At 38.7% G+C, this 17,614-nt stretch overlaps 1 protein-coding gene across 5 annotated transcripts; it reads right to left on the bottom strand.

The window, feature by feature from the left end:
• Positions 1 to 855: 855 nt before the first annotated feature.
• Positions 856 to 16,657, bottom strand: LOC103552483 (zinc finger protein 585A). 5 transcript variants are annotated; one of them, XM_070557641.1, is made up of 7 exons: positions 16,532 to 16,599; positions 15,177 to 15,235; positions 14,421 to 14,789; positions 13,922 to 14,138; positions 5,420 to 5,546; positions 5,050 to 5,142; positions 856 to 3,768 (listed from the first exon to the last, which is right to left on the bottom strand). In XM_070557641.1, exons 4-7 carry the CDS (start codon positions 13,997 to 13,999, stop codon positions 1,433 to 1,435), a joined length of 2,634 nt encoding a protein of 877 aa, XP_070413742.1. In that variant the 5' UTR covers positions 14,000 to 14,138; positions 14,421 to 14,789; positions 15,177 to 15,235; positions 16,532 to 16,599; the 3' UTR covers positions 856 to 1,432. The 5 variants fall into 5 exon arrangements, with proteins under 5 accessions (XP_070413742.1, XP_008520729.1, XP_070413743.1 ...); XM_008522507.2 differs by lacking the exon at positions 14,421 to 14,789 and having other exon boundaries at positions 16,532 to 16,605; XM_070557642.1 differs by lacking the exon at positions 15,177 to 15,235 and having other exon boundaries at positions 16,532 to 16,603.
• Between the last annotated feature and the right edge of the window lie 957 nt (positions 16,658 to 17,614).

The raw sequence follows: 17,614 nt of genomic DNA, 5'->3' as shown, positions 1-17,614 counted from the left end.
AAGTCATGGAATGAGCAGGGCCAACACTCCACACTATGCATTTATGGAATGCCTGTTCTATGTCAGGCATGGGTCTAGGCTCACAATGGTGAACAAAACAGGGACAAACATTCTAGTGTGGGAGCCATAGACAAATAAGTGAAATATACAGGGCATCATGGTAGTAAGTGTTATGGAAAAGGATAAAGGAGGAAGGGTGGGGGGTTGGAACTTTAAACCAGGCAGGCAGGGAAGGGCAAAGGTGGCCTCTGTGAAGAGGTACCTCTGGAAGACAGACATGCAGTGAACCACACAGATATAATAAGGAACTGTGCTCTTTGAAGAGGGCACTGCAGATGCAAAGTCCCTGAGGCAGGACCTAAAGTGATGCTTTTTTGAGACACATAGGGGAGAAGGTGCCCATGGAGTACGTGGCATGAAGATGAACACAGAAGACAGTGAAGATATGTTGGGGTTTGTTTTAATGAGATATTGATTTGTTGTTATTATGCAGGTCAGGTCATTAAGTAAGGCAAAGGAGGCAGAAGAACTGTGACGGCAAAAGGGAAACTAGGGTGAAGAGTTGACCAAGGTGAACTGAAAATTCTTACCTCAGAAGCTTTCCTGAGGGTAGCAGGAGTTCACAAGACACTACACTGGGGGCTAAATGAGGGTCAGCAAATACTGTCTGGGAGATAACAGCAGTCAGCAAACATGGTCGTGAGCACTAACGGGCAGCCATATGCAATTATGGGGGTCAGAAAGCAATGTGCTGGAGACTGATAAAGGTCAGAGGCACTCTACTGGTGGCTAATAGAAGGGGGATTACAAGTCATGGTGCTAGAGGATAACAGGGAGTCAACATATACTCTGAGATTTGTGTCTGTACACATAAAGAGCTGTTTTTTATTGTGGTATCTCTTTCTTGATGGAAATAATTGATGGGGGATTGGATATGCACAACCATGTTAGAGTCAAGAAGAAAAAAAAAGAAAAAATACCCCAACTTCTGTTAGACAATGTTTTCTGCAACAAATATCTCACAGAACTTAGGGTTTGTCACTATCGTATATATTATGTTGTCCTACCATTCAACTTGTTGGACTTTTCCTATCCCACAGTAAACAGGATTATCATTAACATGATGTAACATAATCTGTCCTATGCCGAATTTGGTAACAGTGTTCCATTGTATTTTTCATGAGAAGGCTTCTTCGAACATATCAAACAGACAAAGTTCCTTCTCAGTATGAATGCCCCAAGGTTTAATAAGGCTGGTGACAATGTGAGAAGAGCATCCCTCATTCAGGGCCCTCTCAGTGATCCTCTTCTGTAATATGCAACATTCTGATGGGCATTTCTACTTACAATAACATATATATTATTTTGCTGCATGAATTCAATAATGTACAATCAGACCTGCTCTCACTGAGGTTTTTTTCTACTGTTTCTCTCAAGTGTGAATACTCTGGTGCACATTGAGCACTGACTTCTGAACGAAGCCTTTCCCACAGACCACACACTTGTAGGGTTTGTCTCCAGTGTGTGTTGTCTGGTGTTTATTCAAATTTGACCTGTCAGTGAAGGCCTTCCCACACTCAGCACACACATAAGGCTTCTCTCCTGTGTGAATTCGTTGATGCACTTGGAGCTGTGATTTCTTAGTAAAAGATTTGCCACAGTCACTGCATTCATAAGGCTTCTCTCCAGTATGAATTCTATGATGTATAATCAACTCTGACTTCTGTCTGAAGGTCTTCCCACATTCAGAACAGATGTAGGGCTTTTCTCCAGTGTGAGTTTTTTGGTGTTTACTGAGATTTGACCTGCCACTAAAGGCTTTCCCACACACAGCACACACATACGGTTTTTCTCCTGTGTGAATTGGTTGATGCACCAGGAGCTGAGATTTGGAGGTGAAGGATTTCCCACAATCACTGCATTCATAAGGTTTTTCTCCAGTATGAATTCTCTGATGAGTAATGAAGTTTGACTTCCGGATGAAGGCTCTTCCACACTCAGTGCAAACATAGGGTTTCTCTCCTGTATGAATTTTCTGATGCACAATGAGTATTGATTTCTGGTTGAAAGCTTTCCCACATTCATGGCATTCATACTGTCTCTCTCCAGTGTGAATTTTCTGGTGTATATTGAGATGTGACTTCTGGGTGAAGGCTTTTCCACAGGTACTGCATTCATAAGGTTTCTCTCCAGTATGAATTCTCTGATGTGTAATCAAGTCTGACCTTTGTGTGAAGGCCTTGCCACATTTAGGACATATATAGGATTTTTCTCCTGTATGAGTTTTCTGATGTGTAATGAGATTTGACCTGTTGGTGAATGCTTTCCCACATTTAGTGCACATATAGGGTTTCTCTCCTGTATGAATTCGTTTATGCACGTGCAGTTGTGACTTGGAAGTAAAGGATTTCCCACAGTGACTACATTTATAAGGTTTCTCTCCCGTATGAATTATTTGATGTGCAATCAAGTGTGCCTTCTGGATGAAGGCTAGCCCACATTTCAGGCATACATATGATTTTTCTCCTGTATGAATTCTCTGATGCACTGTGAGTGCTGACTTCTGAGTGAAGGCTTTTCCACAATTGCTGCATTCATAAGGTTTTTCTCCAGTGTGAATTCTCTGATGTATAATCAACTCTGACCTATAGGTAAAGGCCTTACCACATTCAGTACAAACAGAAGATTTCTCTCTAATTTGAACTTTCTTATGTGTAATGAGGTTGGAGCTACCACTGAAGACTTTCCCATATTCGGTGCATATAAAGGGTTTCATTCTTGTGTGAACTCGTTGATGCACCTGGAGTTGTGACTTGGAAATGAAGGACTTCCCACAGTTATTGCATTCATATGGTTTTTCTCCAGTATGAATTCTTCGATGTGCAATCAAGTGTGTCTTCTGGATGAAGGCCTGGCCACATTCAATACATATATAGGATCTCTCACCTGTATGAATTTTCTGATGCATCCTGAGTGTGGACTTTTGTGTGAATGCTTTGCCACAATCAGTGCATTCATGATGTCTCTCTCCCGTATGAATTTTCTGATGTATACTGAGATCTGAGTTATAAGAGAAGCCTTTCCCACATTCACTGCATTCATAGAGTTTTTCTCCAGTATGAATTCTCTGATGCCTGAAAAGAGAAGATACTTGGAAAAAAGCTTTTCCACATTCACTGCACTTATAGGGCTTCTCTCTAGTGTGGGTTCTCTGATGTGTAATGAATTCTGGCTTCTGTACAAAAGCCTTCCCACAGTCAATACATACATAGAGTTTTTCTCCTGTATGAACTTTCAGGTGTACCTTAAGTTGTGGCTTCTGGGTGAAGATCTTTCCAAATTCAGCACATTCGTAAGATTTCTCCCCAGTATGAATTTTCTGATGTTGAGAGGGTGCTTGCTTATAGCTGAGGATTTTTCCATATTGATTATGGTCCCATAATTTCTCTCCTGCTGGAGTACACTCATGGTCAGTACAGGAAGAAATTTTACCATATTCGGTAATCTTATTAATGTTCTTTGATGCGCTGTTTCTATTATGACTGTGTAAATCTAAATTATGCTTCAAAGCATTCCCAAATGAGTCACACTGATGGGGTCGTCTTAGGGAAGAAATGTTTCGGTTTACATGAATTATTTTCCTAATGTTCTTATATTCATAATCTCTCTCTGTAGTCAATATTTTCTTGATGAAAGCAACATCTCTTAAAGATTTGTTTTCTCTTGGCTGACAGCTCTTTACCTCGTCACCAATCTGCCACAATTCTTCTAGAATGAAATACAACAAAACATCACTTGTATAGCATCACTTTCCCTCTCAGTGTAGAAAGAAGCTTTTTCAGAAATTATCTGCTGTGAGGCTTGAAACCCAAATGCTCCTTCTCAAAGGAAAATGAGGAGATAATTTTAGCTCAAAGAGCAGCTAGCAGAGACTAGAGGGGAGGGTCATATGGCCCATTCAGGTTGAACCCAGAGAAAAGGATGAGGGTGAATCACTGGCTCCTCCAGGAGGCTTGGTGATAGTGGTGACAGGAAACATTCTGGAACACAATTTAGCAGTCAGAGGAAATAAACTTTATGAACACATTGCACCATGGGCAGAAGTGGAAAAAGTAAGACAAAGAACAAGATACATAGCACAATAACATTTATATAACCCAATAATACATATCTCAAGTCACTTTAAATTTTAAAAGAACATGCATGAATTAAAAAATGTCTCCATCATATAAAACAATTGCCTACGGTGGTAAGTGAGATGGGCATGGAGAAAGAAAGAAAAACAAATACATTAAAAAATAAAATAATACAGAATCCTTAGACCGATGGTGATAACGTCCCCTGAATGAGGCCCACAATCAAAGTCAACTTGTCATGTGAAGTACAGAAATAAAGTGATTACAACAATCAGCCAAGCAAGCAAAGAGACTCCAGTCAATGTGAAGTCACTCAAGTGAAAAGTCAGAAAGATACTCCTACAGGTTAAGTGACAGTGACCCCCTAAGTTATCACTTGGACGAAAGGCATGGGAATGAGGAAGTGAGAAATCTCATGTCAGCATCTATGGAGAAAATGAGAAGAGAGCCTAGTTGGATAAAGTTCTGAAGCGTCTCACAGTGAGAAAAAAAGAAATGAAAGAGGACTAGCAGCAGTGGAACTGTGTGACATATACGAACTTTGAAAGAAAGAAGATCCATGAATGCCTGAAGCCATAAAGAAAGAATCTCAGACAATGGGGGAGGTAGAGAGAAAAAGAATGTTATAGAAAAGGAGCACAACCAAGAAAAAAAATCTTTAATGAGGCAGATTGGTACATGATATACAGACTCCAAAAAGCCAAGGAAGAAGATAGTTAGAAATGACAAAAGGCATTTGTGTAGAAAGTATTTAGTTATTTGAGAGGCCAATCTCAAGGGTCTTCAAGCAGTACAAAAAATTTAGAACCTTCCAGAAGAGTCATCTTAATCACATTTCAAAGATGCCAGTCTTTCTCAAGACAGCTGAGATTTACTCCCCTGTCTCCCATCAGTCTGGGTCATACTCACTCACCTGGACAGCTCTGATGCTGGCTCTCACCCTGCAGTGCCCATGGCTCCTTCCCCTGCTCCAACATGAAAACCTCTGGTTCAGGAACTTGATACCCTGTTCAAGAGAAATGAGAAAAGGTCTGGGTCCAGCTAACTGTATTTCTGAGCCCAATCAATACAGCCTTGTTCAACGAGGCTTTGTTCTTCAGGAAAGTTACTATACATCTATGGGAATAGAGGACTATTCAGAGTGCTCAAAAGGGATAAAGAATCCTGGACAAATCAAGGACAGATCATCACATATTTCAGATGCCTCACAGCATTCAGCAACTGAGAATTTGGAAACACTCTCAGTGGGGCCTTCTCTCAGACATGCGGGTGACTGTGCTTACCTACTGAGAGCAGGTGGCTGTATGTCTCCAGCATCACATCTCGGTACAGGTTTCTTTGAGCAAGGTCTAGATGCTGCCACTCCTCTCTGCTGAAATCTACAGCCACGTCCTTGAAGGACACTGATCCCTGTAAGAGCATATTCCTGTTCAATGTGAATGGTTACCTTTGGGGGATGGAAAAACTATAAGAATATGGAATGCAGATTTTGTTAATTTACCCCCTCTTTTTAACTCACTCCCATTTCCCTAATATGTTACTATGAAAGTTTTCAAACATACAGAAAATTAAAAGAATTGCAGAGTGAAAACCTATATACCCAACACTTAGATTCTATCACTAACATTTTACTTGTTTTATCACACATTTTAGCCATACGTTTTTATCCATCTGTAGAGATATCTTACTTTTTTGAGCATTTCAAAGTAAACTGTAGGTGCCAGTACACTTCCTCCTAAATACTTCAGAATGCAAAACATTGACTAGAGTATAACATTTGATTACCTTTTTTTAAAGTAAAATTTACAAAAAATGAAATGTACAAATCCTCAGGGTACCATTTTCAGTTTTGACAAATGCATATACCTGCATAATCCAGGAACTTTTAAAAAATGATATTTCATATAGGGTGCATACTAAATATCTACTTTTACATAATATCTTGTAGAAGAAAGAAATCCAATAAGGAACTTCTGCTATTTGTTCCATATTACAGTCAATTGTTTTTCAAAACTGAAGATTGAAATAGGCTCTTTTATAGTCTTCCAGCAACTAGATGAACCACATGCGATACAGTTTCTGAGCAATCTAGGACCAGCCATTATGCTAGTCCTGGGAACACAGAGATAATTATATATGTTTCTAATCGTCTAACAATTAAAAGACTTGGAAAATAAACAAGACCTAAGTTTTAAAAGAAGAGAAAAAGAAGACACAAATTCACTAAGGTGACAAAAAGTAAACCTCTATGTGCAACACACTCAGGGCCCAAAAAGGGCTGCATGGGGGAACAAGTTTATATTAGTTGAAGAATTTAATTTGGAGGATGAGAAGTGTAATACAGAATGGAGAGGAGAGGTAGTTCATTTCCCAGAAAATAAAAAAGTGAAACCGTGGAGAAAGGAAAATACATGATGAGTTTGAGGAACAGCAAACAGCTCTTTGCAAATGGAGAGAAGTCTGCATGACACGTCAGGAAGGTGGTTGTGGGAAAAACAGTCTGATCAAAGAACAAGTCTGGATTTTTTACTTTAAGAAAAGGTAATTAAGGTATCAGATTTATATTAAAATTTCTTTCTATAAGATCTGTATTGCAGGATAACCAAATAAATGATGAGGCAAAGTTCCTTATAGGATGACTCTAGCTAATAAATGAAGAACTTAGGATAGAATCAGAATATCATCATTTTGTAACTCCTAATGAAAAACAGATTTAGACAATGACCATTAATGGTTGCTCAACTGTTTCAGATGAAATGCTGAAGAGAAGTTTACAATGGATAGATCAGCTAATAACATCTGCATCCACTGATCGATGTTAATATCACAAAAAGAGAGATAACCAGATATTATGTGCCTCCGGACATGACATAGTAATTAATTTCATTATACCATCCATTAAGTATTCTTGCCAAAAAAAAGAGAAAAATCTAACCTAAATCTCATTAAGCCTCCAGATCAAACAAATCACTCATAAGTAACGTGAAGGACAGAGGAACATATTAACCAATATCAAGACCAAAATGTCAGCTAAATCCAGAAGGCAGAAAATGAACTGTTTCTTCAAAAACTAAATTCAAACAGAAAAAATATGGAGGAGAATTTTCTTTTCTTTCGGTTTTTTTTGGTGAGAAAGATTGTCCCTGAGCTAACATCTGTGTCAATCTTCCTTTATTTTGTATGTGGGACACTGCCACAGCATGGCTTGATGAGTGGTGTGTAGTTCCATGGCTGAGATGCAAACCTGTGAACCCCAGCCACCAAAGCAGAGTGCGTGAACTTAACCATTACACCATGGGGCCAGTCCCTGGAGGGGAATCTTGTCTTTATTAAAAGAGACTTCAGACTCATACTACCAAATGCAACTTGTGGACCTTGTTTGGCTCTCAATTAAAACAAACCAACAGTAAAAAGACATTTATGGCATGTTTAGAGAAATTAAAACAATAACTGGGTATTACATAATATCTAGAAATTGCCATTATTATGTTTTAGGTGTGATAATGGCTTACTGGTTATGTTAAACAAAAAGGAAGGAAAAAAGAATTCTTATCTCTTAGAGATACATATCAAAGTATTTACAGATAATACATGGTGTTCGGGATGTACTTGAAAATGACCCAGCATTTGGAGGAGAGACGGTAGTTTTAGATGACCTAAGAATGGCAGAACATTGATGACTAATAAAGCTGGGCGATAGGTACAAAAGACACAAGGTCTCCTTATACTATTCTCTTTACTTTTGTATACATTTACATTTTCTTCCATAATAAAATGTTTCTAAATAAACATAATCACCCATATAAAAAATCTAATCTGAAAATGGAGAACTGAAGGAATAGTGATTTCCATGTGGAGTCGTAAACATTTAAAAAAATGATTATAGGGACTTGAACACCCCAAACTCAGCAAGTTATAGAAATAACAGACAGGAAATTATCAACGTTTCAGAAGAACAAACAGGATCTAATCAATATTTATACAATACTCCAACCAAGAGCAAGAGAATACACATTCTTTTCAAGCACCCACAGAACAATGACCAAGATAGACTATATCCTAGTCCATAAAACAAACCTCAACAAATTTAAAAGAATTAAAATAATAACAAAGCATGTTCTCTGACCATAATGGAATCAAACTAAAAATCAACAACAGAAAGACAACAGAAAAATCTCCAAAGGAATCATATTAGAAAATAATAACAAAAGCTATCTGGAAAGTCACAAAATATTTGGAAATTAAACAACACAGTTCTAAATAACCCATATCAAAGAGGAATTCTCAAAAGAAATTTAGAAAATACAAATAACTGAAAGAAAGTGAAAAAAATAACATATCAAAATCTGTGGGATGCAGATAAAGCAATGCTGAAGGAGAAATTTATAGCACTGTTTAAATTAGAAAAAGGGAAACAATCCAACCTAAAAAAATGGGCAGAGAATGTGAACATTTTTCCAAAGACGACACACAGATGGCCAACAGGTACATGAAAAGGTGCTCAACATCATGAATCATCAGAGAAATGCAAATTAAAAAAACCACAATGAAATATCATCTTCCACTTGTTAGAATAGCTATTATCAAAAAATATATATATAAGAAATAACAAGTGTTGATGGGGATGTGGAGAAAAGGGCTGTTGTGCACTGCTGGTAAGAGTATAAACTGGTAACCACTATGGAAAACAGTATGGAGGTTCCTCAAAAAATTAAAAATAGAACTATCATACGATCCAGCAATTCCACTTCTAGGTATTTATCCAAAGGAAACAAAAACACTAACTCGAAAAGATACCTGTGTTCTCATGTTCACTGCAGCATTATTCACAACAGTCAAGACATGCAAGCAGCCCAAGTGTCTGTCAATGGATGAACGGATAAAGAAAATGTGGCATACTTGTACAATGGAATATTAACCAGCCATAAAAAAGAAGGAACTCTTGCCATTTGCAACAGCATAGATGAACCTTGAGGAAATTATGCTAATTGAAGTAAGTCAGAGAAGGACAAATATCATATGATCTCACTTATATGTGGCATCTAAAAAAAACCCCTTAAGTCATAGATACAGAGACCAGATTAGTGATTTCCAGTGGCAAGGGGTGGGTAGTAGGCAAAATCAGTGAAGGTGGTCAAAAGGTACATACTTCCAGTTATAAAATAAGTAAGTCGTGGGGATGGAACGCACAGCATTGTGACTATAGTTAACAATACTGTATTGTATATTTGAAAGTTAATAAGAGAGTAAATCTTAAAAGTTTTCATCATAAGAAAAAAGAATTGTAACTGTTGTGATGGATGTTAATTAAACTTATTGTGGTGATCATTTCACAATATATACAAATACTGAATCATGTTATATACCTAAAACTAACAGAATGTTATATGTCAATAATATATAAATTAAAAAAAAGGAAAGGGGAATGTTCTCAAATCAATAATCTAAATTCCTACCTCACGAAACTGGAAAAAGAAGAAAATAAACTCAAAGCAAGCAGAAGAAAGAATATTCTCAAAACAGGTATTTTAGAATGGGCAAGACTGGAAGATCAGTCACATGGCCCCAGGCACAGTCCTACGAGAGGATACGCATTTCTCACTGGTGTAGAGCAAGGCTGCAGTCAGGCTAGAGAAGGGCTTGATATTCATTATTAAGGAAGGTAAATTGATAGCGAGTGTGAAGGTGAGAAAAAGGGACTCAAATAATTCTCAGCCACCACTTTTGCATAACTGTAGATTCTGGTGCCACAGACACCAGAACTAAGAACTAGAGGAGGAGGCTGGGGGAAGAAGACAAGAAATAATGATTTAAATTTTATACATATTGAGATTTAGGTGGTAAGACATATAGGAGGATGTTCATTGGGCAGCTGGACAGAGAGCCACTAGAGATGAAGATTCAGGAGTTGTCCGTACACAGCAGGTCACTGAATTCAGGGGAGGGAATGAGCATGCGGGCAGGACAAGAATACTCAAAGTATTACAGATATGTGTGGTTTCTAATGTCTTAAATTAAGATGCTTGAAAACTATTTATTTTCTTCTTCTTCTTCTCCCCAAAGAGCCCAGTACATAGTTGTATATTCTAATCATAGGTCCTTCTGGTTCTTTGAAAATGTTCCCTATATACTTGAAAAGAATATATGTGCCTTAATTTTTCTCTTTCATATACTTGTATATTCACACCCTACACACACCAAACCCACAGCCCCCAAACCCAATGTCATCAAGAATTTAACAGGGGATCAAGATGTCATATTTGTATCTTTGACTCCTTAGCAAACGAGCTTCTTATAAACAGTTTGTCCAGGAAAAAATCTCACTCACAGATAATAATAAACATCTGCTGATGTACAAAGATACTATAAGCAAAAAGAATGAAAGAAAAAAAGAGAGGAGATTAAAAGGAACATGCTAGAAATAAATTGCCACACGTTAGAAGAAAACACATTCACCACGAATTCAAGGAATTCACTCAAATAATTAACTACTTAAAATAAATAGGGATATTAAGAGTCTAAGGAAGAAATATGGGAAAACAGGCTAAAGAAATGGTTATTTAAATTTTTGAAAAGTAAATGGGCAGAAATCAGTAAAGGAGTGAAAAAGAAAGAAAAAGCAACACAGAAATCAAGGTCTCTCTGAAAGCAATGAAAACATTCTGTGAAAACACAAAAAATGGCAAAGAGTAGACTGAGACAAGTGAGCTACATGAAATGGAAATACGGATTTTTAAAGGAAAATAGAAAAAAGAAAAATAGTTGAATAAAGACATCCAACAAACAAAAGAATCCGTGAAGTGGCAGTACAGAACTCTCACCATTATTCACAGTACAAATTTAACAGATGTTGTCTAAAACAAGAAATTAGAAGATTTGGTTCAACAAGCTAATGTTATAAAGGTGTCTCTAAAAGAACCAAACAAAAAAGAATCCAAACCTTTGAAACTGCCAGAAGGGACACAGAAACAAAGCAAAAATACAGAGTATAGAGTGAAAGGTACAAAAGAAGCATCCACATCAGAAGTGTAACACAAAACGCATCTTTCCACTGCTGTACAGAAGAAATGCTCACGGACTCTCACGGACGACAGTTAGAGGATGAGCAAAGGCCCATTTGGAAACGGCAACAGAAAGGAAACAGCGGCCTCCATCCTGAGTGGCCAGAGCTGAATTCTAGGGAAAAAGTATTAAACGTGACAAGGACACAATCCAAAATGAATTCCAGACGTGCTTTAATTTTTCTCTTTCATACACTTGCATATTCACACCCTACACACACACATCTTTTTCTAACTTCTTCAAATGAAAGTGTAACTCATACCTTAGGTCTTTTTTACTCCCAAACTTACAGCATTCCTTAAAAAGGCATTTAAATCTATATTTTTTCCCTACATCTACCGTTTAACTTCATCACACAACTATAAAATGTAGTACTTTATTTAAATTCAACTCAAAGAATTCTCTAAGAAGATCCTTTATGATTTTTCCTTTAAAAAATATTTATGTAGGAAAAAAATTTAAGGTTTTCAGATATAGGGGTTTCTTTTTGCTAGCCTTTTACTTTAAAAAAAAATTATTTTCTTAAAATTGTGGTAAAATATACATAACATAAAATTTACCATTTTAACCATTTTTAAATGTGCAGTTCAGTGGCATTAAGTCCATTCACAAGGTTACACAAAAGCCTTTTGTTTTCTAGTTCTAAGTTAATGTTCTTCGTCAGAGAACAGAATCAATATTATAGCAAAGGTTTATATATTTTTGTGCTTTGCTCAATAAGTTTTTGAGAACAGTTGATAAAATGGTTAGTGGTATATTTAATGATTTCTGTTCATTTTTACTTAATATTGTTCAAAGTATATCATTAGTTAAATAACGTTGACAATTTTTATAATTAATATGTCACTACTTTTGTAAGTTTGAACTCCCTCTTCACTCCTTTGGACGTTTTTCATCTTAAATTCCTTTTGATCTGTTCCTAAAATTGTAGCCCTAGCTTTCTTTTGGCTTTTGTTTCTCAGACAATTTTTCCATTCCTTTATTTTGAAATGAGGAGAAAAGCAGCCCCTGACAGCTGAGAGTTGGCCTGGCACTACCAGTTCGTCATCAGTGTTGCTAGGAGCTGGCCAGGCAGGATCAGTTATGTCATGGTGTTCTCTTGTTACACAAAAATACAGAACACCAGAGCTGGCCCACTGGTGTAGTGGTTAAGTTAGAGTGCTCCGATTCGGTAGCCTGGGGGTTCATGGGTTTGGATCCTGGGCACGGACCTACACACCACTATGGCGGCATCCCATATACAAAACAGAGGAAGACTGGCACAGATGTTAGCTCAGGGCCAACCTTCTTCACCAATAAAATAAATAAACAAAAGAATTGGAGAAAGTAACTTTAAAAAAAAAATACAGAACACCAACATCAAACAAGACCACTCTCTGACGGTGATGATGAAGAACAAAACCAAGACTACTCTGTAATCATATCTGAGCACAGACAAAAATCAGAACATTGTTCAAACCACATAAGTGACCAAACATCCCCTTATTCTGGCTAATACAGTGACTGCTGCTGCTTTACCAATTACAGCTATCATCTCGCTCCATTTTTCCTATCTTCTAGAGAAATATTAAGATACCCAATCACAGAATTGCCCAACAGCAACAGAAGTGGAGGCTCACTGAGATTCAGCTAAGATTCATCGCCTTCAACTAAAAGCCTGAACTGAAATTCCACTACTTCTCATATATATGATAGAAAGAGAAAACATGACAAGAATGTCCACCACTGCATTGTTCATAACATGTATTGTATTTTACCAAATGTTAGAAAAGCCATGAGCAAAAATGTGTCTAGTATGCCACTTTTTGTGAAATGCAAAGAAAAAAGATTTATAATGGTTTTTATTTGCATAAATAAATTAAGCAAAGAAAACTAATAGGATTGGTCATTTGTATGGGGGCAACTTGGGCAAGCTGGGAACAGAGGTGGGCAAACCACAGTCCTGTCCTTCCCCTGAGTTTCTTTCACTATTGTGTTTCCCCTGAATTCTTTCCTACATTTCTTTAATTTCTGAACTAAGTGTATATATTACCTATTCAAAAAACTAAACTATTCCTAATAAACTACCACAATATCCTCAGAGAGATAAGAAATAGATTACATCTGTGAAAGAGCAGGATGCTAATGAAACAGAATATTTATAAAACAAACTAGAGTTTTTGAAAATTAAAACTTTGAATTACAACTCTGAATTAGAATATTGATGACAGTAATGAGAAACTCATAAAGAGCTGGAGGACAAAGTTAACAAACTTTTTATTTATAAAAAATGAGAGTAGCAGAGAAATACAAAATAGTAAAGGAAAAAAATGGAGAACCAACATCTAAAAAACAGCAACTTCAGAAAGAGAAGAGTGAAAATATTCGTGTTGGGAGGAAGCAGTTTAGGAAGAAGTAAAGAAACATTTTCAAAATTCTGCATAAAAGTGACTTCTAAACACGAATTTTATCCTCAGTCAAAAGATCAATACAGCATGAGGACAAACTAAAGAAGAGTTTTCCTTGCCATTCTACTTCTGACTGTCATACAGTTGGGCTCTTGATGTGGAGACGTTACCCACGTGTGGCTCAGTCTTGGCAGAAAGACAAGATGTTTCAGGGGCAGGAGGAGAGTCTGGCTGCTTCCTGTGGCTCATCTGCCTGTGCCCTGAGGCTCTGGCGACAGACCAGAGATATCTGTTTCTGGGATAAATTCTCCACCCCCTGGGACTCCTCCTCCTCACCTCACATGAGCTGCCACGTTCCTCAGGAGCCAGGACCAGGGATTTCTGGGGAGAGGTCCAATTAGCTGGCATGGTCATGTCGGGTCTCAACCTTTATTCTCTCAAGAGCCTAAAGCTTGATGGGCATCTGTGAACTCAAGCAGGGCTGCTGGGGTAGAGGTAGGCTGGAGTGTGGAGGAAGATCTGGCCCAGGGGCTCCCCAGAGACACCAAGGAACCTGGAAAGACAATGTACACGTGGTCAGTCACTTAATATTCATCACATAAACATTCCTTGGGAACACCACGGTGTAGTTCCCTGAGCAAGACACCACAGAGCATTGGTTCTCAAACTTGAGTGTGCATCTGAGGGTTTGTTAAACTAGTTAAAAATTCTCAGGCTCACTCTCACAATTTATCGTTCAGCAGATCTTGGGTAGGGCCTGTCTTAGTCTGTTTGGGCTGCTCTAACAGAGACCACAGACTAGGTGGCTTATAAACGAGAGAAATGTATTGCTCACGGTTCTGGAGGCTGGGAGGTCCAAGATGAAGGCGCCAGCATAATCACATCTTGCTGAGGGCCCTCTTCCTGGTTCACAGCCGAGACTTCTCGCCGTGTCTTCACACGGTGGAAGGGGCTCGGGAGCTCTGTGGGGTCTCTCGTAAGAGCACTAATCGCATTCCTGAGGGTTCCCCCCTCATGACCTAATCATCTCCCAAAGGCCCCACCTTCTAATACCATACTTTTGGGGGTCAGGATTTCAACATACGAATTTGGGGGTGGGGGGACACAAACATTCAGACCATAGCAGAGCCCAAGAATCTGCATTTCTAACCAGAGCCCAGGTGATGCGGATGCTATTCCAGGAATCATGTTTTGAGAACCAGTCCTGTGGAGAATACAAAGTTTAATAAAACCTGTGACAGGTACTAGTCAAGGTAAAATAGGAGAAAAACCATGAGATATAGACTAACATTCCTGAAGATCTGAATGGCAGCTCTGCCACCTTTCAGCCATGAGAACGTGAAGAAATTATTTCAGTTTCAGCTTCAAAAACAAAAATGGAAGTGCCTACCTGATAGAGTTATGAAAATTAAATGAGATGATGCTCGTAAAGTACTCAATACACCCCCGGCACACAAGAAGCCGGCAATAAATACTAGCAATTACCATGCACTATTAGATATTAAAACTTAACACAAAAACAATGTAATCAAAACAAGTAAAACAACAAACCAGACAATACTGATTAATACGTATGACAAAAGTGACATACAATTAAGTGTGAACAAGACATTCATTGTGTCAATGCCGCTGACATAATTGGCCATCCGCCTGGAACAAAACACACCAGATCCCCGTCACACACTGTACGTTAGACCGAATTCCAGCAGGACCAGATATTTTAAGTATATGTACTTTAAAAAACACAAAGAATATTAAAATAAATTTTAGGAGTATATGTTTGTACAATGTTGTAGTGGGGTAGGAGGGACTTTATTCACCTGAGAGAAAACCCAGAAATTATAAGAGAACAAACAAATATTTCTGATTATATGATGTTTCTTAATTACATGTTAAAATACACCTTATAAATCAAAACGAAGATACAGACAAAAACTTTTCAATATGTGATGATAGGCTATCCCTAATATTTAAAAGAAAAAAACATCTAGCAATCAAAAAAAAAGAAAAAGCTCAGAAAAAAAACAGACAAAGGATATAAAAATTCACAGGAAAGGACATTTAAATGGCAATTAACCAGAACAATGCCAACTTTACTAACAGGAAAATGCATCAGAGCAATGAGATGTAATTCTCCCTCAATACTGCAGAAACTTAACAAAAAGAATCCCGTGCTGGAAAGCATTTGGGGAAATGAGCTCTTGTACAGATTGTGGGTGGGAGCTTGAATTGCTATAACATCTTTTGAGTTATTTAGTCATAGCTATTACTAAAAATACACATAGCTGTTCCTAATAATCGTTTCAAATACATAAAGCAGAAACAGACAAAAGGAAGGACAAGTGGACAAATCACCTGCCCAGTGTGAGCGTACCTTTCTCTGTAATTAATTAAGCAGACAAAAATCTGCTTAATATAATATGAAACAATACAATTAATAGAGAATACACACCGTTTTTATGTACTAGAGGTGACATTTATGAAAACTGACCATGAACTAGGCCATAAAAAAATTCTTAAACTCGAGCATTACCCACAGGCATTATGTGAAAGAGAATGTACTTCATGGGTCAAAGAAAAAATAACTGAAATTTTTAAAATACCCAAAACACTGAGATTTGAACAATAAAGAAAATGCTATGCACCAAAATTGTGAATGTTTAGAAAGTAAACTCATCACAGACCCCACAGATGCCCAGAGCTGACGCCACAGGCCCTGTCACTGACCTGACTCCCACCACTGAACCCACAAATCCCAGTGACTCACCCCAAAGATCCCCACTGCCCAGAGGCCCCTATCACCAACCTCCCAAAACTCATCAACGGACGCCACAGACCTCCCCCGTCACTGAACCTCGAAACCATCATCATGACTCCACGGACAACCCCTCCGTCACTGACCCCACAGAATCCCTAATCGCGACCAACCAAAATCACCTCAGGTACCTCTTGGGATTAAAACGCGGAGACGCTCCAGACACCAGCAGCAGCAAAAAAAAAAAAAACAAAAACCAAACCTGTCGAGGGCCACTTCCGCTTCCGGTCAGGCCTGTAGCACCGCCCCTTATGACTGTTGGTATTGCGTATGCTTCTGAATTACTTGGAAGCGGCATTCAGCCAAGAGGCAAGCGCAGACACGCTACTGGAAACATTGCGCAGATTCCGTACGGCGCTGTCGGGCTGAGATCATGGCCGCACCCAGCGGAGCACCTGAGCTCGGGCCGCCATCTTGAAAGCTTGTCCATTCCGTACAGCGGAGGACGAGACCTCCTGCGGGTTTTCACTGAGCGAGGGAGGAACTGTCAGTAAGAATGCAGGAGGCTGGCCCTTGTCTAGGAGGGAGGTATTGGAAATGGGGTCTGGCGCTCTATGTTCTATTTAGAAAACATAAATGGCCCGTCGGGATACAGCACAGGGCGGAGCGCAATACCTGCTGGGAGAAACCACTGGGGGATGAGGGAGAAGTCAGGATGGTACAGCCCGCTGATGGAGAAAACCACTCAGGCAAAGAGTGGAGAGGTCAGCATGGGAGTTCGCTCCTGAGCGAAACCCCCTGGCAAGACAGAGACATGTCAGAATGAGCAATCCGCTGCAGGAGGGGTGTACAACCTTTAATAGGAGAAAGCGCCTGGAGAAATAGGTGGAAGTTGGGATAGTCCAGTCCTCTGCTCAGAGATACCACCGAGGAAGGTGTCACCTTTGGAAGGGGTGGGGTGGAGGGCGCGGGGATGCAGACTTGAATCCCCATTAATCTCCATTAGTCTCCACCCTCGCTACATCAAGTAAAACAATAACAGGCAGCAATAATAAAAATAATAACGGTCTTTAATATGACCAACGTGTGACTAAAAGCTCCGAAAGAAAACGGCTTTTTAAAATGTATTTGTAAATTAAAATCTAAGTAATAACAATGTGTTTACTATGTGAATGAAGCAAGTCCAGTCTCTGACTCTTCCCTTAGCTGCTCCTGCATGGAAATTCTGGAGCAGCTGACACTCCCCTCCCTGCCTTTTTGGGTGACTGCGAGTG

This window comes from Equus przewalskii, chromosome 9 (assembly GCF_037783145.1).
Source record: "Equus przewalskii isolate Varuska chromosome 9, EquPr2, whole genome shotgun sequence".
In the NCBI taxonomy this organism is placed as follows: Eukaryota; Metazoa; Chordata; class Mammalia; order Perissodactyla; family Equidae; genus Equus; species Equus przewalskii.
This window is presented reverse-complemented; position numbering and strand designations above follow the sequence as displayed.